We start from the raw sequence: 27797 nt of genomic DNA, 5'->3' as shown, positions 1-27797 counted from the left end.
GATCTTTGTACACGGCTCTGCAGCAGACGAGAATGTGTGGGTTGTTTTGGTGTGTCGATTTGATGTCACAGACAGGCTGGTAAATAATTAAACAGTCGACAGCAGCACAGATAGAGAGCTGTGAAAACTTTACGGTGGTTACTTCTTATGATATATCTCTGATTCAGTCTCTCTTTTAAACTTAGTGCAGACTAATTTGGGTCTATGCTTTACTACTGTTGATGAGGAGACGGGCAGTAATTAAAAGTGGTGCGTCATTGCATCACGAAGGTTAAGGAGCTGAAATTAGCTTATTTACCCAAGTGTTGTGTTTTTGTCAATTTTGATCAGAGTTGGAGGCATTTAATACCTGTGGCTACTGAAGAGTCATTTCCACCCAGGTGGGACTGACGGTGTACACATCGGGAAAGAGGCTAAGTTTGATCCGTTGGTAATATTGAAAAGATAGATTATAGCAGCTTTAAGCTTGTTTTAGAGCAGTGTTTTTTTCACTGCAGAACTCAGCTCATTCAGTCATTCGGATTCAAAGTTTTTCCACTCAAACAAACAAACAACTTTATCACACTGTCACTTACGCGACACCTGGAAGCATTCCCACAAAGACACATCGCAGTGTTTTATAGAGCTCAGCTGAAAGGAGGGAGAAATGAGAAGTAAAATGCATGTGTGTGTGCATTTCATAGGAGGGATAAATAAACTGAACCCTGGCAGGTCTTTATTCCCGCAGCACAATGGGCAGAAACCGATTCAAAGAGGCTCAGATGTGAAGACATTCAGCAAACCACCGAGGACACATCACAACCTTGGAGACACAAATTGCTGTATTATACCATGTGAATTCCTGCTGAGCTTTTCATGTGCAGGCTAAAGGGATCAGCTAATCAAAAGGCGTGGGGAGGAAGACGTGCTAATGCGTTTAGCCAGCAGCTTTGTTTGCATGAAACTGCAGTACAGTTTGAATTGGACTGATATGGAAAAAGAGATCCTTTTCCCTCAACGGGCTCTTTTATTAAGCTTCTTATTAATCAAACCGATTCATATCTGGTGTGTAAATTGCTGAGGATCCTGGTGGCTGAGAAGTAAAACAAATTAAAAACTTAAATTATTGTTGTTTGAATACTTAACACACGTCTTTGTGTTAGAATTCATCCTCAGAAACTTTTTCTCTTTTGCGTGTGCGTGTGTTTAATTCCTCACTGTGTGTTTGTGTGTGTGAGAGAGAGAAAAAGAAGAAGGATTATCTCCACTATCTGCTTCATGTGCTGCAAATCAATGTTCTGCTCTGTTAGATTTGTACAGATGTCATCATCATCACTCCTCACTAGAGTAATTATAATAAAATCACTGTACATTTTATTGACATAACTCTAGAGATTATACTTTAATCCTAAACTATGACCTGTTCAATCCAAGAAATTGCAGTTATATCTATTTAATGATTATCTATATCCCATCCAACCAGCATTTCTAGAGCGATATGAACATGAGGTGAGAGCTAACTCCTGAAATTTGGGGAGTTTTTGACATTAAAACAAAGCTGAATTGGTCCTAATGCATTCATTTCTTATGGGATAATGGCAGCTAAAATAACATAATCTCAGTCCAAATTTGTGCCAACAGAGAGAAAGTGACTTGCAGATGTGAACACCTGGAAAGAATCTATGTGAACCTATGTTTTGTCAGAAAAACTTTAAGTTTTTGATGAATACATGATGTGTGTGTGTGTGTGTGTGTGTGTGTGTGTGTGTGTGTGTGTGTGTGTGTGTGTGTGTGCGCGCACATGCATGCATGTCTGACATGTCTAAGTTATAATGTTGACAGTATATCTATGAGAAAAAAATGATGAAAATAACGTATCATTCAATTCTTTCAACATAAAATAAGCAGCAATAATAAATAATCATTAAGGCTAAGGCTCTTCAACATTTTTCAAGCCAGTGACCCCTTAGCTGAAAGAGAGACAGAGCAGGGACCCGCACTGTAAATACTGAATAAAAGTGCACTGCATATTAAACAGGGTGGATGGAGGTTGTCAGACAGAACGCTATCAGCCTCAGTCTGCAGTCTTGACCTGTATTTGCATTTCAGGAAATTCTACTCTCACAAAGATAACTTGATGCAAGAGGCAAAGTATGTTGAATTAATTTTAATGTGTGTATTCAGAACTATCAAACAACTAACCAAACAATAATTTGGTTGCACCGACAGTAACTCCGAGGGCTGTTGCCAGTTATTCTCTGGTTTCTGCTGTTGCTTTTCTTCATCATATGTCATAATAAAAATAATATCTTTAGTCTTGAAGTGCAAAACTAGCAATCACATTCCTCCATCTTGGGTGTTAAAAATATTTAAAGTATTTGTGACAGACTTTTTAAAAATAATTGAGACCAAGTGGAGGTGATTTTTATTACTTTACTCTTAGATAGTTTTATAAATAATACTACACTGTCATTTATTAATTGATTTATATTTTTAATTAATACTATAAATTTGCTAAGTAAACAAAGTTATCAAATAAATGTAGGGGAGTCACAGTACTAGCCTCTGCGATGTGGTGTAGAAGTATAAAGTGGCATAAAATGGAAATAGAACAAGCACTACATTTGTACTGTTGTGTAGTGAAAAGTTACTGAAACTGATTGCAGAAGACACAGATTTTGACATTTTATTCATCCTTTCCTCAAGACATTTTTATTGTTTTATATCTGTTTTCATGTCCTAAACTGATGAAAAACACATTCAAATATGTGTATAGTTTATGTTAGTAGCTTTGCTTATCAAACAGCTGAAACAAGGCAGATTAAAAATGACAAATTTAAAAAAAAAATTGTGCGTGTGCACACAAATACACACACACACGCTCTCACACATTCACACACACAGAGAAAGGCTGAGGCTGAGAGCTGCTGAGCAGCTTCACGGTGGTTATAATGGTGATGGCCCACCAGATGATGGCGCTCTCCATCTTTAGTCATCTGCATGTTGGAGAAAATTAATTCAGCAAATAGTGCTGAAAAATCAGCTCACATACAACAACAAAAAAACTCAGAGAAAATGACTCAATCTGCATACTTTTTGTGGATTTCATCCTGTTTGAAAAAGACAGCTGTTTACCGCATCCAGTTCTGACCCCTGGAATCCTAAAACTGAGGGTGAATTTATTTTGGAAAATTCAGTTTCCACCTGTTAATAACAATCCCTTAATAGAAACTAGTCTACAGCAAGCCAGAGCCCAGGATCAGCTTGTACTTTTACATGAGTTTAGTGAATGCATCAAAATGTGTTTCCATGTCACATTCCTGAGCTGCAACACCTCTGTCTGAGAGAGGTTTCTGTCCCATCTGGGATTTGCATCAGATTTCCCCTCATCTCCTCTGTTTCCCTCCACAAACACTGAAATGATGGCTTCATCCTATTACCTGCAACTCTAGCGTAAATGTTTATGGAAATGGCCCGTCGGAACAGGCCAAGTGTTTTCCATCAGCAGCTCTTTGCAGTAATAATACTGCAGTGTTGATGTCAGACCCGCCCTGCCTGAAGAGGGGAGGCTAATGGCCCTCCCCCCTCCCACCCTGCCCCCCCTGCATGAGCCAGAGAGATGAGGAGAAGAAAAAAAATCTAATTCACCTTAAATGTGGTGCTGCTGGGTTGGGAAGCGAGAGGGCATCTGTTCAGAAAGTCCCCATTAAAGGAACATTATGTAACATCAGTCTGTGGATGATGGAGATTCAACCACAATACAATTACAGGGAATGTGAACACGAGTCTGCAAGGCTCACACACTTGGTGACATTTGGTGGGTTGGTGCATTTAAATATACTGAAATGGAGAGATGGCTACTTGTATTTCAAATGTGATAATATTATCTACACTACGCTGAATCGCTTTGTTATTTTGTGTTTTCCTTCATTTCATTTGCATTTGTTTGAGTTTTCTATGTAAAATTCTTATTTTTTTTTTTTTTAACTTTTGAAGGAAGGTCTACTCTATAACCTGTGGTTACTTGACCACTCCTGATGCACCTGCTTAGCTTCTTTTATATGTTTTGCTGCTTTTAAGTACAAGATGCATCGCTATAATTTCTCTTTAATTTATGAATATATTGTGCCTTACTCCTGAAATTGCACTTAGGTCTTACACTGCTCTGTTTGGATTTTGATTTCAAGCACTTTCAAATTTTTTCTCCGTGTTATATTTTTTTATTTTGATTGTTTTCTTGTCTGTTGTTCTTTTATTTTTCTTTTGAGTTGTGTTTCCTGTGTGCGTCTTTTGTGATTTCAAGTGTAAAGAACATTACGCTTGTTTTAGTAAGTGCTATATAAAAAACTTTATTCTTATTAAAATATATTTAAAAAATAATATTACGCTATGCTAATTGTGTGCTTTATTAAGTTGCTTATAATGAAGATATAGTATGTTTATTTACTGTATGGCTATACTGTTTATGTGTTCATAATTTTAACAATGTCAGTGTGTAGTTATTAATGTTTTGGTTTAGACTGTTCACTGGAAAAAATAATGTTCCAAAGGTGTCATTTTGGGGTAATTGTGACGACATTTTCCCCACTATTTTCAGAGTGTTTACAAAGCAAAAACAATCTGTCAATTAATGAAGAAAAAACTGCAGATCAATTCATAATGATATAATCAGTTAATAGTTCAAAATGAGCTCCACGTCAACCAAATACAACAGAAAAATCCATTACATTAATACAGCAATAATAATCTAATGATATAATATGTAATTGGATAACAGTTACAGGGAAATATTTTCTTATACTTATATTGGTTATTTTTTACACAAGTAACAACATCAGTGAATGTCTTTTATTTGTATTAGAGTATATACACTGTGAGGTATAAGAAGGGGAGTTAGAGGCTACACTACCATATTTCTGAGGCACAATTTATGTTTGAATATTCCAATCAGAACAAGTAAATGAAAGGTAAAGGTCTCAGCTGTGACATTTTTATGTACACACGTTTCCCAAAATTAGGTGACTTTTGATTAAAGTCACGCTGTGCATTTGTGCACCAGCCCAGTCAGGAGCTCAAATGGCACACATTGGCACAATGTTACAATGCTGTGGTAACAAAAAATGAAGCAACCTATAGAAACTACTTGAACATTTAATTCAAACAATAACCAAAAAAACATTTGGTTGAATCTCTGCCCATGTAAAAAAAAAACCAAAAAAACATTTTTAAAGTAATTTATCAATAGGAATGTTGAACTACTTTTGCTATATAGCACTGAAAATCATATTGAATTATTATTATTATTTTTAAATTTTTTAAAATACAGTGAGTTACAACTGATCATTTTCCAATTTCCAAATTGGTGTGTCAACCAACCCTGCTCACATTTGACTCGACTTTGTGATGAAAGTATTCTAGCCAGAAACTATCACTCATCTAGTTACCAGAAGTGTCACATTTCCAACACCTCTATCAGTTTCATAATGTCTTTAGTCCAAAGATATCTTATTTTATTTTATTTCAATTCCAGGCTATAAAACTGAAACGTCATCTTCATCAAAAAGTAAGTGACTTTCAGATATTGGTTTGAACATAGCAGATGAGTTCAGGTGAAGAAAGCAAACATTCTTACATTGCATTTGTGGTGTATTATGCTCCGTTTCTTAAGGTTCTTATTTCGGTTAGGCAAGGAGGCCGCGAGGTCAAAGGTCTAGGGATGGTTAGGCCTGGAAGCCACGTGTACAGAATACTGGCACCAAGCTAAAGGTAACATGGAATGAGGCTCCTTTCATAAAAGGACATATTTGTGGGGTCTTGTGATTGATCACAGCAGGTGAGAAGTTGCTTTACTGACAAATGTATTGATGCCTGTACCTAAAGAGAGATTCACATTGGTCCTGAATCCTCTCCCAGGCAGACCATGGTGCCTGGTGGATGCTGAACTTTGTTGTAATAAACTGATTATTATGCAACCAAGTCAGTGTCCGCGGAGGTTTCTTCATCTTCCACACATCATTGCTACTTAAGAAACAACGACACATTTTTTTTTTTACTGTTACCTTCATAAGACTAGAAAATAGCTGTGTGCCAACCCTTGTAGCCAGCACATTCCCGCTTCCCTCTTGTGATCTGAGAACTTACTCCAGCCGTCAAAAACACCTTCAAAAACTGATGAAGCAGACTGCTGCCTCCTGCAGTACTGTTTACGGTCACTGGGGTCGCTGTGGGCCCACGTGGCTGTCGGGAATGCTCCGGAAGTAGCCGACATGAACAGGAAACAGTACATAACAGCCATGGCTAACAGCATGTAGCAGAAGTGTTGGAATAGTTTGCAACAAGTCTCGTGTTTTAATTCAGCTATTTTAACTGTTTCCCTACGAGTTCACATTTTTTACAAGCTGACAGATAATCGATTGATTTCCGGAGATGGGAGTCCCGGCGTTTTTCCGTTGGCTTAGCCGAAAATATGCGTCAATCATTGTGCATTGTGTTGAGGAGAAGGTAAGTGGCTAATAGCATGTTAGCTAGCAACCGGGGCCGTTTACATGTCACGTTAACGTTAGCGGGAAGATTTAACGTGTGTTGTGTTTCCAAATGTAACTTATTTTAAACGTTTTCAGTCGGTTTTTAGCGTTCTCGTACATTTATGCCGTGTCGTAGGTGCATGTTTTTCTTGTTTTGAAGGTTTAGGTTCGTCACCAACAAGACGGAAAATAACCGAACGTTGTGTACTACTCACTGAGAATGTAAACAAAACGGCTCTGTTGCGATAATAATATTTTTGACTTCAATCCAATAGTTAAAAGACGTTAAAATAAGACAGTTTTAAATGTGGCGCCATATGAAAGCATATTTACTCCAAGGACGACGTCAGTGTAGTGTACCGGTAAAGAAGTTATTTAACCGATAACGTCACTCACGACTGTAACTTTAAGTATACATACTAAGTAACGGTACTGTTACTTTACTTACAGCTTTATACTCTAGGGGAATATTGTACTTTATACTAAACTGCTTTGTCTGACAGCTTTAGCTACTTTACAAATTACAGTTTTTCATCCCCTTACCTTCCAGGGAAAACCACGTATCTCCAAAATGTGTCGATTTTGAGTGCTTGTGAAAAAGTGAAGGATTTGCGTGTTGACAAAATCCTCCTTCTTCTTCAGCTAAATAAACCCTTTAAAATCCCTCTCCGATCAGCAGGCAAATGCGTCGCCTCAAAGCTGTAAACAGGACTATTTTTCTGATATGTGGTTCTCTCACAAATTCTCGCGAGTCAAAATGAGCAACACCTGAAAGATCTACAGCCCTTCAATGAAACATTAGTACTTCAGTTTTTCATACAAACTCATACAATGTTCATTTTGTTGAAAATACCCACAGAAGTAAGATTATGAAAGCAGAACTTTAACTTTTGGTGGAGGATTTTCACAGTGTAGTATTCATACTTAAATAAAAGTCATGAATTCTTCTTCCACTACTGAAAGATGTTAAAACATCCACATTGTTAGAAAATATTGACCAAAATATTGCCTGTAATGACCTGAAATGAAATATGATATATTTGTAGGCTTTCCCACACCTAAAACCACTACATCCAACACCGAAAAAAATAACATAATATTGCAAAATTGAAACTCTGAGGGAATTCAATGTTTTGGTCTATAATGAGTGTGTCAGTCATTTAGGTCTTTGCCAAATTGTTTTCTAGGGAAACCTGTGATGCCTATAAACAAGGTAACTCGATTTGTCTTTTTTTTTTTTTTTTTAAATCTTCACAGGGAAAAGAATGTAATGGAGTCCGTGTTCCTGTTGATACAACCAAGCCAAATCCCAACGAGGTGGAATTTGACAATTTGTACCTGGACATGAACGGGATCATTCACCCATGCACACATCCAGAAGACAAGTAGGAACCCTTCTCTCTGCAGTTTGGACATTTAACACTTATTTAACCCATTACATTTTCTGTTTGCAATTTATTTTATGGATTACATTTATGTTTATGAAATTAAGGTTTGGTTGCCTTTGGATATAAAATGTGCTATATCAATAATTTTGCCTACCCTTGCCTTGGTTTGACCTGTAGTTCTCTCTGGTATGACAAAAAAAGCCAGTTTTTTTTTCGTAAATTAAGCACATCATTAAACAGCCAAGCGGGGTGTTGTTTAAAAAAATGACCTTGAAAGGTCACGATGATGTGCTCTTTTGTTAGATTCATGTTAGCTTTTCTCATGTTGCAATTTACTGCTTTTGTCTCCTTTTGATATTTTTGTAAATATTTAAGTGGTAAAATTTGTTAAGTATTTTCTGACCCTTAATCCAAAAATAATAGACTAATTCATTGATTTTGAAAAAAATCAGTAGTTGCAGCCCTAGTTTGCATTGATATTGACGCGGGGACTTTGGTGAACATAAATCGAGCATTTTGTTTCTATAATCAAAGTTGGGTGTTTTTCATGTAGCATCAAAAGGTTGAAAAGTTGCAAATTTGAGTGTTGGTTTGTGGGATTGTGTCCCATTTTTTAAATGTTTTAAGTGTACTCTACAAAAAAAGCGAGTTTCTCTATTCGACAGGGGAACTTTTTAAAATTAAGTTTGGTATGACGCATCCCCACTTAAATTACTAAAATAAGGGCTGAAACATGAAACCATAGTAAACCCACACACCCTCTGCATACTTCATGTTCTGACCTCTGCTGTCCATAGACCCGCTCCCAAAAATGAAGATGAGATGATGGTCGCCATTTTCGAGTACATCGACCGCCTGTTCAACATCGTGCGGCCCAGGAGAGTTCTCTACATGGCCATCGATGGAGTGGTAAGTAACTTTCAACAATGAAAACCTGCAGCCAGAGCAAAGTTTGGATGAGAGCATAGTTGTCACACCAAAAACTGAAACCTAGCTATTTAAACATCTGCAAGAGAATCAAATATTTATTAGACTTTATCTGCTACGTCAGATATTTTTTGTAAAATCAAATGTTGGTTTTCATATAGTTAAACATGATGTGAAGGTAGTAGATAAGTGGCATTAAACTAGTTGTTCACCCCCTTCTCTGAGTATTTATCTATCCAAAATAAAGATAACAATAACCTGAAATCAGCTGCTGTATAGTAGAAATAACGTCTTGTTTTACTCCATCAGGCTCCACGGGCCAAGATGAACCAGCAGCGATCTCGGCGGTTTCGTGCCTCCAAAGAAGGAGCAGAGTTGGTGGAAGAGAAGCACCGCATCAGGGAGGAGATCATCCAGAGAGGTGTGTGGCCTTTTTTTCAAAAAACCTTCACATATAGAGAATATACTTAAACCTTAGATGGTACAGAACATTACATGACAGTATTTCCTTTATTATTGTATACGCATTTCTGGCCGCTTGGCCAACAGGACCATCCGGCAGGCCCCCCAATTTTTTTTAAATGCCATAAATAATGTTGCCAAATACCCATTCCAGTGTTTCCCTTACATCCATTCTGCAGCAGCACAACACTGTGAGTCCATGAATGTGGCAAGAGTCTGTGGTTCTGTTATAACAGGAGGACAGTTGACTGTTTAAACTGCTAAAGCCAGTTGAACAGGGGAAGTAAGGTTAAGTTTGTTTTTTAAAATGGGCTACACCAGAGAATATTTGGTTAAACAGATCGGTGATGCTGTTTTGTCCTTATTGCTCTCTGTGAAGTTTGCTGAAAGTGAAGTTTAAGTGAAAGTTTAAAAATAGCCTTTTAAATTCTACAGTGCTTGTCAGCAACTGCGCATATGGTAACTTAGGAGGCAGTTCGGTCTAGTGTGCTCTAATTATATTGGCATGCAGTTGACACATTAGTCCTAAGTTATTTGAATGAAAAGTCAATTCCTGGCATCGGCTCCTGTTCTTCGTTAATTTTTTGGGAAGATAGGAAGCACAGGAGTAACAGACAAACCAGCTTTGAAACTGACATTTTTTCTTTCTTAAATAAGTGCTGTGTAGTAATCTAATTTATACTGATGTGACAACTGGTTCACGGGCCTGCCAGGCCAAAGCATTTAACCCAAGGGAATCACTGCATGACATTTTTCTCCTGACAGGACAATATTGTCTCTGAACTCCAGGACAGAAAATCATGACTGTGAGAACGGCAAATGAGAACAAAAGAGCTGATGTTTGGTTATATTTTGGTTCTTCAAAAGCAGATCCAGGATTCAAAAACACACCTGGTGCACTACTTTTATCTTTGGACGTTACCATCTCAAAAAGGAGCCCCATTGCACGTTCCTTTATCTCTGTGCAGAGATATTAGTGCGCAGTTTTGTATCATGTAAAGTATTGTTTACACTTGTCTGAGGGAGAAAATGTGCCCTTAACTCAAGCTAGCAACAGTTGTACAAAATTTAACGTCCTGAACTACTGTCAGTCTCAAGAGGTGATGATGATCTATTAATTTACAGTTGAAGTGGTGTAGTCCTGATACATAATCACACACATCCAGAGTTTAATGTCTGTCTTTTGATGTGAACCCTTCATGCTCCATGTAACCTCACTCTGCATCTTTCTCTGCAGGAGGTTATCTTCCACCTGAGGAGATTAAAGAGAGGTTTGACAGCAACTGCATCACTCCAGTAAGTTGGATAAGAACTGAGTCCTTTTCCAGTATTTTATGCTTAATACCAGATAGTCTGGTGTCTTTAGTGCTGTGTTTATAATGTTTATTGCTGCTTTTTGGTTTGTCTGTTTAATTTGTATTTTGCTTTTTGTTTTTTTATGATGTAAGCTTGGCACACTTGTGAAAGAGATCACATGTTCCTCGATGTGTGTGTGTCTTTTTGTTGTTATTTTTTTTCAAGTGTAAATTAAGTGACATATATTTGACTTATATCAGAGAGTAACAAGATTTAACTATTTTGTCTTCAGGGAACAGAGTTTATGGACAACCTGGCACAGTGTCTTCGATACTATGTTGCAGACAGACTCAGCAATGATCCAGGATGGAAGAACGTCACGGTGCGTGTAACTTTGGTGCTCAGGCTTTTAATTTTTGACGGAAGTTTCTTACAGATTATGACTTTTTAAAAAAATAAAACAGTAGATACATTAATCAAGAAATATCAATGGTAAAATTGCCAAAAACTGCCATTTATTGCTTTATGTTTTAGTTTTCCACTTTTTGGCAGCTGACATGTTGCACCTTGGTCGTATGTTGATATGGACAGTGTTGATAGTTGGTAACCTTTTGGTCCTTTTTTTTGTTCCAGGTCTTCCTGTCTGATGCCAGTGTTCCCGGTGAAGGTGAACACAAAATAATGGACTTCATCAGGAGACAAAGAGGTACAGCTAACTAACTTTAATAAATGACACAAATTACTACATTAATATACATATTGTTGCAGGTAACATCATAAACAACCAAAAAGTAAAAAAAATGAACAAATACAAAACCACCGGTAATAACTTAACAACAGGACTAAACAATCAAAAGACCACAAAATGCAACCTTACTAGCAAATACAAAATGCATCTAACATGTGCAAAAACACAAAGCACACAAGATGAGACAAGTCAATATCACACATTCACAGCAGACTGATAAACACAGAAAGATGAATATTTTGTTGAATATCAAAGTCAGTATCAAACACTGGTGACTGTAGACACGTCTGTTCTTCACTTTGACAGCTCAACCCAACCACGACCCCAACACACACCACTGCCTGTGTGGAGCTGATGGTGAGACTTAAAATCCAAGTTAAATAATAAATTAATGTTTTCAGCCAGTAGTGCGCTTGTTTATTTGTTTGCGACTACTTAGGAAGTTAAATAACACCTTTTTCTTCTGTGTGGTGACTGATGATCAGCTGACCTGATCATGCTGGGCCTGGCCACCCACGAGCCAAACTTCACCATCATCAGAGAGGAGTTCAAACCCAACAAGCCTCGTCCCTGCGCTCTCTGTGGACAGCTGGGTCATGAAATCAAAGATTGTGAGGGGACGGCCAGGGAGAAACAAGGACAGGTGAGCTCCGCTTGGACTTCTGGAGTTTTCTGTCAAAATTTAGAATATATATAGAAAATGTGTTGAAAATATGTCTGATGAGTTTTGGAATTACTGTTAAAGGAAATGTTTTATGATGATAGAATTTTTTGTTAAATACCAGAACTAAGGATAGAAATTTGCCTTAGCTAAAGAGACAAACTACAAAGCAAATGTGGAGAAAAAGAAACACCACAAAGATGCTTTATGATATATTTTCATTTTCTGTAAATTTGACAGATTATGTAGTCCATTTTCCATACGAGTGTGAAACAGCAGAAGTCAGCATGTTCTGTGCGGTAATATGGAAATTTTAGTGATCACAGCAACATTAATGGAAAATTAAGAAATTTGTGTCAGTTTATCTTTTTAATCTTAATCTGAAGTGAATTTTGCTCTTGTTAATGTGATGATGATGATATTCTTGTCACGTATGATTTGTTAATGCTTTAACATATTTCTGTGTGTGTGTATCCAGAAATGTTCCTTAAAAAAGACTTGGGTTCTCTGTGTTCTTCCTCTCTTTCAGCACGATGAGTTTGCAGACACGATGCCAGCAGCTGAACAGGAGTTCATATTTATCAGACTCTGTGTGCTGCGGGAGGTAAGATTTTCCCTATAGCGTCTGATCTCCATTAAACCCTAATGAATGACGCATGTCATTGCCTTATAAGGACATTATTTATTTCACACATGTGTTAGCAGATTTGTTTAAATGTCTCAGTGTCATGCACAATGTTTTCTATACATGTTGCTCATTGTATTCATTGTCACTTAGGGGAACATGATCTTCAACAGTGTTAAATTTGTACCTTAAGCAGTACAAAAATATTTGTTTAACTGTTAATTATTATTGTTGCTCTTCAGTTTGCTTGACTTCAGTGCAGAACGTTTTTTGTTTTTTTTTTTTCTTATAACTCGTCAGTGACTGGGACCATATAAAACACTGATTCTGCTCTGGCTAAGAACCTGATTATGTCCCATTTGAGAGGGGTTTTTTTTTTTATGTCATTGATTTTGACAGCTGTAGAATATATGCCAATCATTCAAATACATCATTGTACTAATTTTGCAGTTTCTCTATATCATGCCCCTCAAAAATAAAAACATTTAGACAGATATTATGATTAATAACACCTAGTTTTCTCTGATATAATTATGGATTTGTTTGAACTACGATGGTTAAAAGAATTTTGGACATAAAAAATTAAAGCACCTACCAGATAACCTTAATTAATTCTGCTTTCCCTTCATATTTTCAGTACTTGGCCCGAGAGCTGACCATGGCCAGCCTGCCATTTACCTTTGACTTTGAGAGAAGTGTTGACGACTGGGTCTTCATGTGCTTCTTTGTTGGTAACGACTTTCTGCCGCACCTGCCGTCCCTAGAGATCAGGTAAGCTTCAGGACAACTTTCTAATGATGAAAGAATTAGACACTGGTGGTAGCGGTTGTATCTGTTTATCCTTTAAAAACTCAGAAACAGTTGTCTAAATTCAAGTCCTTAAGTGGAACAAAGTTGTAGTTAATATACATATGCAGGTGTATGATTTTTTCTTTTTTTTTTTTTACTCTGCCTGCCAACTCATTTATTCCAGGTTTCTTTCAGACTTCTGCTTTCTTTAAGCTTAACCAAATCTGGGGTAATTGTTGGACAGTTGTGCTGCTTTAGACGGTGCAGGTGTTTTCTTTACTGTCAGCAGCCTCATTACTCACTTTCACAGTAATTGTAATGTGCCATCACTTCACTTTAACCTCCAACACTGATGAGACTGAAAACTGGTGGCGAAGCTTAGGCTCCTATTGTTCTGTTTCACTACTTTTCTGTAGTCTTATTTAAATGTTTGTTGGTTTCCTGCCAGAGTGGCTGAGAGGGCAGCCAAATATCCTGCTTCGGTTTGACATAAATCAGCATTTGGTGTCAGTTTAGTGTCCAATCCCGGCTCTCATTTAAATTTACATCAATGACTCCTCTTTAAGTATTTGCCGGTGTTGCTTTTGTTTCTTACAGAGAGGGAGCAATAGATCGGCTGGTCAACATCTACAAAGACGTTGTGCACAAAACTGGAGTGAGTATCATCACGAGTTTGTATCATTCAGTGTTTCCAGTTGTGTATTATTTTTTTCTTTAAAGCAGCCCTGGTACTACGACAATAACCAGGCCTGTGTTTGTCTGTAGGGCTACCTGACACAGAACGGCTATGTCAACCTGGAGCGAGTCGAGATGATCATGCAGGCGGTGGGCGTGGCTGAAGACAACATCTTCAAGAAGCGCAAAGAGGACGATGTAAGAATTTTTAAAACTTCACTCAGTGATTGTTCAGCAAATGGAGAGTATTAATTTGGATCAAAAAGATCATTTCTACAGCATAGGGTGATGGGAACCAAATATTTGTGTTCAATTATTTGGTATTTATTCTCTAATAGTTCCTGAAATACTTAAGATTATTTAAAGATTTTGTAGTGTGTATTGCATTCAGACAACAGTTAACATTCAAGAACTTAATTAATATTTTACAAAATAAGGTTATGGAAAACAGTAATGAGGTTTAAATGTCCTAAGAGACAAAAACTACAGTCAGAATACTTTACCACAGTAATACATATTTCTATTCTAACATTAATTACTTTCTGTGATTGACATCTTCACATATTCTTTCTTTTAGGAAAGCTTTAAGAGAAGAATGAAAGAGAAACGAAAGAGGATGAAGGTGAGTAAAACAGATGGCTGATGTTAATGATGATACCGATATCTATGTTTTTTTAAATTTTTGTTTTCATTTGTTTTGTTTTTTACTAGCTGGCAAACTACCTTATGAAACTTGACAGGACTAGATAGTTGTGCATGTAGAAGACAAACTGCAATACTGATGCAAACTAGAGCTTATTCGAGTTTTTACATTCTCAATTTCTGCTCAATCAGCTGATGTTAGCATATGTTTCTGATCATTAGTAGTAGGTGATGATTTCTCAGTATGAATGCAGGCCTGAACCCCACCCTTCTACTGCCACAGGGTTAAGTTTCCGGTCCATCATCTCAGTAATAGTCCAAACACTAACACTGATCTTGATGTTTACTAAAAAAGCAAAAGCTTAAGTCTGAGTTTTATATGTTTTAGCAAAGACGGTGTGTATGGACTGTCATTGTTCGTATACTGAATTTTTCATGTAATGACATTTTGAGTTTTCCTCTGGTATCGCAGGCAGAGCAGCGGGGCCCCGCTTACCTGACCACGGGCCAGTTTGCCCCTCAGGCTCTGGGGAGAAGAGATCGACCTGAGGCCGTCCAGAACGCCCGGCACCAGGCCTTTGACATGAGGATGCAGCACAACAGGGTACGACAGGGTGTTTGTTTAAGACACCTTAAAACCTGGGAAACTATTCTGACAAATTCCAGGTCTTAAAATTAGTTTGACAATTCAAACAAAACTTTATAGGATTTTATATTGTTATAGTAATTTACTATTTAACTTATGTGATTATAGAGTTTAGTCACAGTTTGTAGTGTTGACAAAACTGATATCTCGTATCCTTACACTGAGGAGAATAATCTATAAGAAATATGATTAAACAATCCTAAAGTATATTGACTAGAATTTTGATAATAAAACATAACCAAGATGATACACTGGTATTTTGTATATGTGTGCATCCTTTCAGGAAAAGGGGATGTTTTGTAATACAACATGGTGCTGAAATTTTATCTTAGGAGTGCAGCCATGATGATGACGTGCTGTTTGGTTTTTTTCCTCCAGGATGCTGCTCAATCCCTGAAGGCGTCGATAAGGAACGGTAGCAATGTAAGTGTTAAATAAAATTGTAAAATGGAAAGTGGACATGTGCACATAACAACATAAACAGCATTGCTTTGGTTTTATTGTAATATATTTATAAAATACAACAAAACAAACTTTGTCAGGGAGAGAAGAGTCTGGACGAATGTATGATGATTAAAACCTTAAAACACTTGAATAGGCAGGTAGACTCAAATAGTGTAAGTAATTCAGTCCTCGTTGTAACTGTTATTTCAAAGGTATTGATAGTGAGTTGGTTCACAAGATCCTCAAATATTTCTCTAATTTCTCTGGACAGAGATTTACAATCAATCAAAGCATGACGTAGTGCTGAGCAACAGACAAATGTGAACGGACTACAGCATGCAGAGATGAGCTGTCACCATGTTGCATCAATGTATCTGTAAACGAGTGTTTATCAACATTTGAAAAAATATTTAAACAGAAAGCTCCATATCAGCTGCAGCCATCTTGGTTGTCTCAGAAATTTCCTCACCAGCGCTCATCCTCACTAAGTGAGGTTCATGCCATTCACTGTGTTCTCTTGGTTTGTGCAAAGGTGCACGCGCCAATAATGACGTCATTACAGTTGTCTGTCACTGTATCCAGTCCACCCCAATCATGGTTGTGATTGCCCCAAAGAAAACAAGGTCGGCTGGAAATCTGTCTAAACAGGAGAGAGAACAGACAGATCTGCTAGAGCAAATAAAACATTAGCTCACAGATTCGTCAGGTTCCCAGGCTACCTCACGTTTATTCCTCCTTTCAATGGGAGATCCTTAAAAAGAAATATTGATAATAATTATTGCAAGACTAGAATTATTGTCTGGCTCTGTTCCTCTGAGGATACCAGTGGGGATCATTTTGACAACATTATCCATCAGGTAAAGTTAGTGATATATTAAGTCTTGTCTTCAATCTTCTTGGTCTTTGCGATATTTTTAAGCTTATTTGACATTTTAATATTTTTTTACTTCTCAGTCACTACATAAGCCATTATCATCAATACTTAACACTCTTCTGACCTTCTCTTCTAAAAGTCTTTGATGAACACCATATGTCCAAAATCAGAGGATCATACTTCCTGTAGCAAACTATGAAAATTTAGTCGTTTAAAAAAAAAAAACACATCTATGCATCTATGCAGGTTAAACTCGCACTCAAGTCATTTTTAAACCGTATCACCTTTTCTTTGTGGACAGTTGAAGTTGTATTGTGGCTGTTGGCACTGAGCAGCAGTCTGTTTGAATGTGGATGCTGTCTTGTTCTTCAGTTCATGGTCACGTCTCTATTTAACACATCTGTCAAGCTGTTAAATTTCCTGCCCGTGTGCAGCTTTAAATATATCGACCAACAATAGGCGGCCATACATTAGCACATGAATGAAATGAGCACAAAAGCTTCAGAAAAAAAGGAAGGCTACGTAGCTGTTGTAATGATTTTTTTTCTTTCTATCGGTTTCCTTCAAACATAAAAACACACACACACACACACAGACAGCAGTGCTGAGAGGTCATGTTTGTCTTGTTAGCAGTAAAAAGATCTTTCAAACATTTGGTAGTTTTTATGATGTTGCAACAAACAAACATCTCTCTCTAATACAAGTCATAATCTTGAAAAGTAATTTCTAATTGATGCTATAATATCTTTTTTTATTTATAATGTATAAATATGGATTTAAATTTAAGATATTATCAATGAGCATGTTCATCTTTCCAGCATGGAATATTTTTGTTAGGATTTTAGTTTGGAAAATCACAATAGAAAATGTTTAGAGTTGTAATGAGTAGTTGATAAATCAATTTAGCAATCAACAATTAATTGTTGGAGTCACTTTTGGAGCAAAAATACCAAACATTTAGGTATTCACAATAATATCAGCACCTCATTAGCATCGGCAGATATTGGCTTTAAAATTAAATGTTGGAATCATCCAACATGCTGATTTCTGCTGATATGACAAACTGATTTTTTTTTCAATTAAAAAGTGAACATGTACAAAACATCAGCCATAAGTGGAGCAGAGCTGTGTGACATGCTGGCAAAAAAAGTAAAACAAAAGCAGAACGGACAGAGGTCTGTGAAAACTTCTCTTTATATATATTGCTTACTTTTTCAGCCTCTCTTTCAAACTTGGTGCCGACTCAATTGGATCAACGTTTTAGCGCTGCTCCGGTGGAGACGGACATTGTTTTGTAGTGGCACATCATTGCATGTCGTTTATAGGGCTAAAATATTTACTGTTTTAATCAGACATGGATGTAAAGAAAAGACCAGTGAATTCAAAGAATCAACAACCAAAATTACAACTGAATCATTTTAACCTCAAACAAAAGAGACTTTCATTAACAAAAAAAAAAGAAATTATACTGCTTGAACAGTAGTTGGTAATTGGTTTTTAGCTTTTGAGTGAGAACGGGACATAAATAATAACAAAATCAACATATAAACCACAAAATAGGATGGAAAATCAGACTCTTATTCAGCACATCAGAATCCTATAAATTGTATTCTCGGGTTTCTCCTAAACAAATCTCTCCTTCAGTTCAGTTTACAGTCTTTTTTCTATCATTTGGTATTCTGTAATATCCTCCTAATACTTAATTCACCAGTATAATGTTCATTACGTTATTCAGTTGTCAGTGTTATGTTTACGATACATTGAAAAGTAAATGTTAAAAATGTTGTTTTTTTTGTTGAGTGATTCTGATGATGTTTGATTTCACAGACTCAAGGCCTCTCCAGGCTTTTGTCAGTTAAAACACTTAAACACTGCTGCTGAATGAGAAGCAAGTCATGTGCGTTCAAGATTCAAGCATTCAAGATATCTTCAACTTGTAAATTGTAGATGGTAGATTTAGATTTATTAGTCATTACCCACTCTAAATCCAATGAGCTGCCTCGCATACTGGAGGAAAATGAACTTTGATGGAGATATGACGTTTGCTATCATGTTTGTTGAGACTGTTGTACTGATTAAAAAATGATATATGAGTTGTTTCTTTTTAATTTTCTGCTTTGGTTTCTGATTTGTGTATTTTCTGTTTTGGTTTTTGCCTAGTCTGCAGGGCCCAGCGGCAGCGCAGACAACAGGGGGATGAAGAGAAAGGCTGAGGACAGTGACAGCGAGCCGGAGCCTGAAGACAACGTCAGGTAAACCTGCACAAGCTGGGCGGAGATCACAGTCGGCTGTTTATTCTTCCGTCCATTCATCCCATTCTTGTAAACATGATATCTAAAGAGTGCCTTGAGGAAATTTAATCAAATTTGGCACTATTGTCCACTTTGACTCAACAATGGCCTGATTGTCAAAGGTCACTGTGACTTCATCCCTCTCATCCTCATAAACACGATATCCCAAGTTTTGGCAAGAACACCTTGAGGGAACCTTTTCTCAAATTTAGCACAAAAGTCTACTTGGAACGAAGAGTTGACTTAATGGAATTTGTAGGTTGAAGGTCAAAGGTCAAGGTCAATGTGAACTCAAAATATGTTTTGTTTTTCACGGAGGTTTCTTACTGTATTTAAGAACTTGCACATTGTTTTTTCAAAATTTCACACAAGTGTCTAGTAGGATAAAATTACCAAATGAGGGTATGTTCAAAAGGTTAACTTCACTGTGACTTCATCATGTTATCCGTTTCTCAGATATGATGTTGGCAATATTTCAACATCATATCTGAGAAACGGAAAGGGAGACATTTGGTCAGATACTGAACTGGTGACACTTATCTTGGGTGTCCATCTTGAAACGGCTGGTTGTATAGAACTCCTGTGCTGCCGGGGGGAAGTTGTGTGTGAAGCATCCATGTTTTCACAGACATGGAAGTAAAATGTAACTATAAAATGACCAATTTGTGAAGGCATACAACTGTGAGGCAGTAATCCTAGTTATACTTTTCAAACTTGCAGTCTTCAGACCTGACCAGCGCTGACTCAAGTGTCTTCATTTAAGGACATTTAACAGACTTCACACAGCTCCCTCTGGGGACGCTGAAGGCTTTGTACTACTTTTAAAACGTGTAGGATGACTCCTCAACACCTGTATCACACTCTGATGTTTATCACTGGAGGAGGTCCCCTGTAAAATGAACAACTGCAGTCTTACATTTCTGTACCGCCTCATACGCAGCTTCAGTGAATCAAACCCAGCTTTGAAGGCTTCAGTTGCACAACAGCTTTATCTGCTCTAAAACTTTCTTTTCTGACCACCATGTTCTATCTCTGGACATAAACCAATCAAATGGGCTCTACATATGCTAACTATTCAACCGTCATGATGTGGTGAGCAGCTTTCTGAAGCATTTTGATCCCGAGATTCTGCTATGGAGTGAGGCTCTTGACTTTCATGCTACTCTTTGTGCCGTTGCCTGCATGTCCGCAGCTGCTTGTACCAGAGGAAAAGAGACACTGCTCTTCCTTTGGTAGCACTGTTCACTTGTTTACTACATTACATGAGTGCTGCAGTCACGCTGAATGTCCCGCTAAGCCCCATATAAACTTTACACTTTTTATGTAAAAAAAAACAACTCAAAGATACTAAAAATCTTTTGTTGCTTTAATGTTTTAATGTTTCACATTTGTAGATTATAGAGACAGAATGTTGCACTGTGTAATTAGTATTTGAAATTGGTTGACTGATAAAATTAATTTGTTTCAAATTGTAACTTTTTAAATTTACCAGCCTCACTACTTTAGCCAAAAATAAACTCTTTTGATGCTGACAGAGTCCCTGCTGGTAAAGCAGTATGCATTAACTAGAAGTGTCCACCAAATAGTGTGCATGTAGTCAGTAAATCCCTTTTAAAATAAATCTTAACAGACTAGCTCTGTCAGCGAAGATTGTGTTAACAAACACAACCAGAGAGATTCACTCATTAATGCCTCAGTGCTGCAGCACAAGCTGTTTGACTCTCCCTACACACACACACACACACACACACACACACCCTCAGCCCTCTGCTGAACAGCTCCCACTTCCCTCTGCACGTGATTAATATGGAAAGCAGGAATATTCCAGTAAATTCCTCTGTGACGCACTCATCAAAGCTGCTAAATCCATCGGGCTAAATTGGTATTCATGGAGGCTTTCCTCTCAGGAGTCGGCGCTCCCCGCGGGCCGCTCCAAGGATCCACCACACAGATGCTGGACGGCCTTGATTATGTGTGCAGAGCAGCATCGCCACCTCAATTCTACCAAGAAGTCAAAGCCATTAAACTATTCCAGCAGCAGGGAGGAAGTTAAAACAGTTTTTTTCAGCCTATAGATGAACAGAGCAGCACTTTAATAAGCAAATGTATCGTTTAGGTACATTTACTCTACAAACATCTGATCGTCTCATTCAAGAGTCACTTCCACTCATGTTCAGCAGTGGAATACATTTCCATTTCAAGGTCACAAACAATAGAAAATGTGATGTAAAACAGTAATGATAAAACCAATGCATTAAAATAGTTGATTGCCGCGAGAAATCAAATTTATGATAGATGAGACATAAAAATGCACTATATGAGGAAACTGTGATAATGTTGAATATTGTGAAAACAATTTTATTCACAATAAACACATATAAAAGTGCACACAGCTCTGCCTTTCTGCTGCTTTCAGTGCTTTCAGTCACTGCTAAAATACAACACATTGCTTTTTGAATTAAAAGTGAAAAGTAATTTTAACTAACTCAAAATCTATGACTGTAATATCTCAGTCTTTTGTGATGCGTTTATCATGCAAATTACCAGTGCAAATACGAGAAATCAACAAACTCTTCATCCCCTATTAGAAACTGAGGTATACTATGTGTCTGGGAACAAACAATGCTGTGGGCATTAAGCTGAGCAGACACTATACAGAAGCTTAAAGCACTAATGGTGGATCGCAAATGCATAACCACATTTTTTGCCGACACTAAATATCAAGAGACTGTATCCTCCTACCTTACTGTGAGCTGTAAATTCACCACTTCTTCCCCCCACGGTGCGGTCTCTCTCTCCGTCTGTGCTGCAGCGTGGAAGTCAAGAGCACTCACTCCTCAGCAAAATCTGGGGACCAAAACGTCCCCAGAAGCACACTGCTTCAAGTCGGGCAGTTGTTCTTTTTCTGTGCAATCTCAGTCAACTGAGGCTCAGACTTCCTCTCAGACTTAAAAAAAGACTTCCTCTCAGTCCTAAAATTGTAGAGGTCATGACCGGTGATGGAATGTAAGTTCATTTACACAAGTACATTTCTTTAGGGATACTTTGCCTTTTTTCAACTAGCTTTGTACCATGACAATGTGGGTAGTATGTGTAAATGAACTGTGGTAAACTTCTCTCCATTTTAGCACCATCAAGTTCACCCTGCCCTTCTCTGCAGATCGTTTCACCTCATTCAGGGGATTTTAGCTGGCTGTAGGGCTGTTGCTGGAGCTGCAGTTAGTAATTCCTCCTTTATGAATGCATGTCAACTGCACGCAACTCTGTGTCCACACTCTACATTTTGACATTTTTGCAAGTCTGTGAATGCAGCACAGGTGGAACATGTCATGAGCTCTTTTTTTCAAAGCAGCAATTTGAGGCGTTTGAGTCACAGGGTGGATAATTGATCAGTCGATCTGGTCCGAGCTAATCAGATCAGATCGATTAAGTTAATGATTAGCTTCCTCTTTCACTGGGCCTGGTGTTCTGCTGCTCAGTCTGTGTCCAGAGTTCACTGTGCGCTCCAAGAGTGTGGTGAAATTCACAACAGATATACTGTATATATTCCAATAGTGCTCCTAATGAACGGTTCAGCTCCAAAAATGTAAAAGCAGTTTGTGGCTGCAGATGTTTTGATTGTGGTGAGCCGTCACAAATAAATGAATGTGTGCGAAACCTGAAGTACATAAATTATTCTGACACTTTTTTCCTTTTTTTACTCATTTTATATAATGAGTACTTTTACTTTTTTGATGTTAATACTTGCATACTTTTACTTAAGCAAGATTTTGAATGCCATACATTTGCTTGTGATAGAGTACTTCTTCACTGTGGTAGTACTACTTTTAGAGTAAAAGATGATGTCTGATCCAGCCATGTCAGAATTTTGGATCAGCTGTTTTGCAGTAGAGCAGATTTCCCTCATGGCTTTTGTCACAAATCTGTTGAAAAATTTAGTTGGGTTGGGGTTTTTTTAAAATTTTTTTTTGGCATTTTTGCCTTTATTAGATAGGACAGATTGGTAGTGTGAAAGGGGGATAGAGAGGATGACTTGCAGCATAGGGCCGTGAGCTGGACTTGAACCCACGACTGCTGCGGCACAGACAGTGCATTTATTCATGGGGCACCTGCTTAATCCACTAAGCCACCATCGCCCCTAGTTGGGTTGTTTTTAATATTGGTTCTGTTTTGGGAGTAGTACATGACATGATGTGGCTCGCGTAAATTATAGTGGGTGCATTGAACTGCACTTTGTGAGCGTACGTCGTGATTTTGTCAAAAGGTTGATTGATAGCTGAACGCTGTATAATTTGGCTCAGTAAAGTGTTGTATTTAATGCAAACTGAATTATGTGCATGTGTACTGCAGGTTGTGGGAGGACGGCTGGAAGCAGAGATATTACAAGACCAAGTTTGACGTGGACGTGACAGATGAGGATTTCAGAAAGAAGGTGGTTCGGTCGTACGTGGAGGGTCTCTGCTGGGTGCTGCGCTACTACTACCAGGTAACACTGAAATCACTGTATGTGATGTGTGCATACACTAAAATAGTGCCACATCCTGAACTGTCTTTATGGCAGTGTTTAATTTGGAATGTTTCTAATCTGTTAAGAAACTACATATTTCTTTACTAAGCGTGGCCTAAAACAGTGTCCTTTGAACTATTCTTGTGATTCAGTTGACCCCTCACTTTCATTTCGCTTCACAAGACCAACATTTCTACCTCCACTTCAAACTAATTCAACTGCATGTGGCCCTACTTGATAAAAAAAAGTACCACGTGTTTGATGAACTTTTCCAATCCTGTTTCTCAGTAACAGTTTCAAACTCTGTCAAGATCCCAAATAATTCTGGTAAAATTGATCCAAATGAACTTTAAAAACTATTTTATAGGGAAGGAAGGTCTAAATGCAAACTCATTTTTTTTTCTGACTGATGAATGATGCAGCTGCCTTCAAATTTTCAACACTCTGCATGTCTGTTAAACTGTCGAAAGATCTGTGTTCTTTCTTCTCATAAAATTGTTAATTGGACAGTTGTTTGATTATTTTGATGAGGTACTCTAACATAAAATAACTCTGTAGTCAGATCCAAAATCATGTTGCAAAGGGTTTAGAGTCATTCCGTTTAACAAGTGATCATTTGACAGGAAGCAAAGACACCTATTAGGCATCCAGCGATTTCAACAGAGCGACAGGTTTTTCATTGAAAGTCAAGAAGTGCTTACTGTCGAGTGTCTCAACAAATAAACCTGCACACAGCAGAGATATCAGTGTCTCCACTTTATTGTTTGCTGTGTGATTATACACTAAATCATTTTATTGTTGTGAAATATTGATCTTTATCTTGAAATGAAATGATCAGCTGTGGGCCCTCTCCAGGAGAGCCGGGGCATCTTTGGGCTGAGCCGCGGGGATTTGTCCGGGCTGATTGTGAGCTGTCTATATGCACGCTCTGTGTTGACTCCACATGTTCGCCAATCCAAAGCCCCTCTCAGGGGGCCGTTCTGGATGAATTCATTAGCGGGCCCTCGGCGGATGGGGACGTGTCTGCTCTCTGCTGCCACACATTCACGGTTCTGTCCGCCGTCGGCGCAGAGTTCCAGTCACGCACACCTCGCCAAATGATAAGGGAAGGCAGAGCTGGTTTTACCCAAAAGATTTTAAAGATTTGTTCTGTATCTCAGACTTTAGGTCTGAAACCCTGATGGAGGCAGTGTTTTGTATGTTTTTATATTGCTTTCATTTTTTTTGTCATTTATTAATTTCTTTTCAAAAAATTTAAAGAGTTTTTTAACTAACTGAATAAATCCATTTTTCAGAATAATGGACATTTTCAGTGAAATTATGCAATATTTATTTGTACAATCCTAATATCAGCCTTAATGCTTGTACCTTTTACCTGTGACTATTCATGTGTTGGCTGTGGTTCGTCATTTGAAAGAGTGCAGTTTTAATTTCCTTGACTGCCTTTTTGATCCAAAACTTTCATTATGTGTTAACAGTTGGCAGTTTATTATTAGGCCCAAATGTTGTCCAATAGGTTAAAATGTTTGTTTTTCATTTTCATTTCATATTTGTTGTTAATGCAACTTAATGGTCATTTTGGAGGCTGTTTCCACTGATGTTGAATTCTATTAGATTACACTAAAAAGTGTTTCTGATTTTTTTCAGTCTGGACAAAATATTGTAATATATTACATGCATATATTATAAATAATAATATAGGCATGTTTTTAGATTCAGTGAAAACAGTGTTGCTTACTTGTGGAGCAAAAATAAATGTAGGTTTCATCACACAAAGTGAAAGGCACTTTTATAAGATATTGATATTAGTTTGATCTAAATAGATCTTGATGAATTTAACTGATACAAATCAAATAATGACTTTTTCCATCATGCCAAGTCTTGAATGTTATGTTGTCTTTAATCGCCAGCCCAAATCTGCTTAATAATTATAAAATATCTAATGTGTGTACATACATACATAAAGATAAGTAAAATCAGACAGAAAAAAATAGGCAAAGCGTAATAACTTGTGTTATATTTTTTTGGCATTATATCAGACAAAACTTGATGTGTAAAACTTTCAGTAACTCATTTCATTCGTTTTTTTTCCAAATCAGTCGGTCTAAGCGCACTTTGCTTGATTTTCTTTTTAACTACAGGGTGATTTGCTTCATCAATTGTAACTAGTGCTGAAACGGTTAGTTAATTAGTCGATAGATTGAGAATTAATTGCCAACTATTTAATAATTAGTCGTTCTTCATAAATTTCTTGTAGAACATTTGTGATGATTTGCTGTTTTTCCTGGTTTATATATCATGGAAATTGACATAAAAAAATAACTTTTGGGTTTTGGACATTTGAGCTGACCATCACCCTCTAATTTTATAGACTAACCATTAATCAGAAAAAAAATTAATAGATTAGTTAATAATAAAAGTATTGGTTATTGGTTGGTAAAACTGGGCAACAAAGTGTTTTTAATATGATTGAATCAAGATGAAGAGACGAGAGTGTGGTGAAGCTTCTCATTATGCTACTTTAATTACTTGGATAATACAGTGAGCTTTTTCCTTGTGTCCCTTGTTACGAAACAGTAAATGTAATTTTTTTTTTTTTTTATTATTGTGGTGGTTTGTGGTCTTTGACCCAACCGGCCAAGGTCACAAATGAATTTCTCCTCGAGACAAAACATTTGTTCACATTAACATAAATGATCTGTGCGATTATTTGAATGCTGAGGTTCGAGCCTCCTCAAGCTTTTATTATGGTAAACTCCCATATTATCATTTGAATGACCATCTTTAATAATAGAGCGGTGAGATTGGCTGAGATGTGAGGATTGGTGGATTTATCAGAGGGCCTTGTTTTCTCAGAGGTGGATTGTGGGAAGTGAAGGTCGTTCTTTGGTGCGAGATGGTAAGTGGTCCAAATGCTGGATCTGCAGGGTTACTTCTTTCTATTGCTCTTCTTCCTCGTCTTTGCTCCCACGTAAACATTTGAAAACACAGAGGTGTGTATGAGGTGTGAGAGTATTTCAGCAAGTGTTGAAGAATAGTTTGTGCCTAGATGCTGCAGTGTTCACAGGAAGGCTAGATGATTTATTTATTTATTTTTTAATGTGATTCAGTATGCATTTTTTTTAAAGTTCCTTCTCTGCTGTATTACTCTTTACACAAGCAATGAATCATTCTATAGTATGACAAGCACAACATTGGATATAATCAACATGCAAACAGCTTTTTCATGAGGGCCAGGCCTGTGTGTTATGATGAAAAGGGATGAATTGATATGAATAATATTTTTATTTAGCTATTGTATTGTAAAAACCTTCAATCACAGTACAATATTATGAGTTCAAGACTTGTTCTGCCTCATTGTGAACATGTTATTAACATTTCCTGCTGTTGGTTCCAGACCATGGTCGAGAAGCACACACACTCTGCTCCAATCGCCAACGGCTGTCTGCTTGTAGCACATTGTGTAACTCTCTCTCTTGCTTGAACACACACTTGCCACAGCAAAGCATGTTATATGTAAACATGTGGATTGCACATAGATCTGGCCTTGGCCATTTTCATACGATAGTAGTGCACGATCAAAGCTTGTGTGGCATTTTACACGTTGTCTTCACCTACTTTCATTTCCATGTGTGCACATGGAGCCCACAGGTCCAGGTGTGTCCAACCTGCTTTTTGTTGTTGCTTCTGTTTTTTTTATTTATTTATTTATTTATTTTTTTATCGCAGCTTTTGCGTTTTGAAAATTGTGTTCCAATTCATCAGGATGTCAGCTTGAATGCGGTTGATTGCTTAGCCCTAATTCACAGCACAGAGGATCTATTCCTAAGAGCAACAACAGTCAGCCCTCACACACCACTGACTTCCAAGTCTGAAGGCAGTTTCATACATATAGTTTAAAACATTCTCTGTCTGATCAGGATTCAGGCATGTGAAGGCTTCTAAATGTCAGCATAGCCACGTTGGTGTGATCAGATTGGATTTTAAGCTTTGTGCTGCAGTGGATCTTTTGTTGGAAAAAGGGCAAAGAAAAGCTTTTTTCTTTTGATTTTCTCATCATCTTTATGTGCTTTTTTTTCTCATTTTGTCCTCATCAGTTCAGAAAGTCCTGCAAGTCTAATAATTAAAATGTTCTGTAGCACAAAGGGAAGAGCATCAAATCAAAACCAGCCATCAAAGTTAACTGTTGGTTCTAAGAGATAATAAATTGAACAGATAATTTGCTGACAAGTAATTAATCATCACTTATTAAACAAAAAGTCTTAAACAAAAACGCCAAGCAGCTTCTCAAATGTAAGAATGTAGTTTTTAGTTTTTAG

At 37.4% G+C, this 27797-nt stretch overlaps 1 protein-coding gene across 1 annotated transcript in view; it reads left to right on the top strand.

Annotated features, from left to right (window-relative positions):
- The first annotated feature begins 6249 nt into the window (after positions 1-6249).
- The window catches only part of xrn2 (5'-3' exoribonuclease 2), a 49457-nt gene continuing 27909 nt past the window's right edge, over positions 6250-27797 (top strand). Inside the window, exons 1-18 of the mRNA XM_042503818.2 lie at positions 6250-6480; positions 7761-7888; positions 8689-8800; positions 9128-9239; positions 10518-10576; positions 10869-10958; positions 11210-11282; positions 11631-11681; positions 11810-11967; positions 12515-12589; positions 13248-13381; positions 13997-14054; positions 14165-14272; positions 14652-14696; positions 15189-15320; positions 15741-15785; positions 18841-18932; positions 23322-23457. Of these exons, the coding sequence (XP_042359752.2) occupies positions 6406-6480; positions 7761-7888; positions 8689-8800; positions 9128-9239; positions 10518-10576; positions 10869-10958; positions 11210-11282; positions 11631-11681; positions 11810-11967; positions 12515-12589; positions 13248-13381; positions 13997-14054; positions 14165-14272; positions 14652-14696; positions 15189-15320; positions 15741-15785; positions 18841-18932; positions 23322-23457 (1683 nt within the window). The 5' untranslated portion in view covers positions 6250-6405. The remainder of the gene's footprint in view (positions 6481-7760; positions 7889-8688; positions 8801-9127; positions 9240-10517; positions 10577-10868; positions 10959-11209; positions 11283-11630; positions 11682-11809; positions 11968-12514; positions 12590-13247; positions 13382-13996; positions 14055-14164; positions 14273-14651; positions 14697-15188; positions 15321-15740; positions 15786-18840; positions 18933-23321; positions 23458-27797) is intronic.

This window comes from Plectropomus leopardus, chromosome 16 (genome assembly GCF_026936395.1).
Source record: "Plectropomus leopardus strain MGB_pleo_1.0 chromosome 16, ASM2693639v1, whole genome shotgun sequence".
NCBI classification, from domain to species: domain Eukaryota; kingdom Metazoa; phylum Chordata; class Actinopteri; order Perciformes; family Serranidae; genus Plectropomus; species Plectropomus leopardus.
The sequence above is the reverse complement of the archived record's forward strand: the minus strand, read 5'-3'. Positions and strand labels throughout refer to the sequence as shown.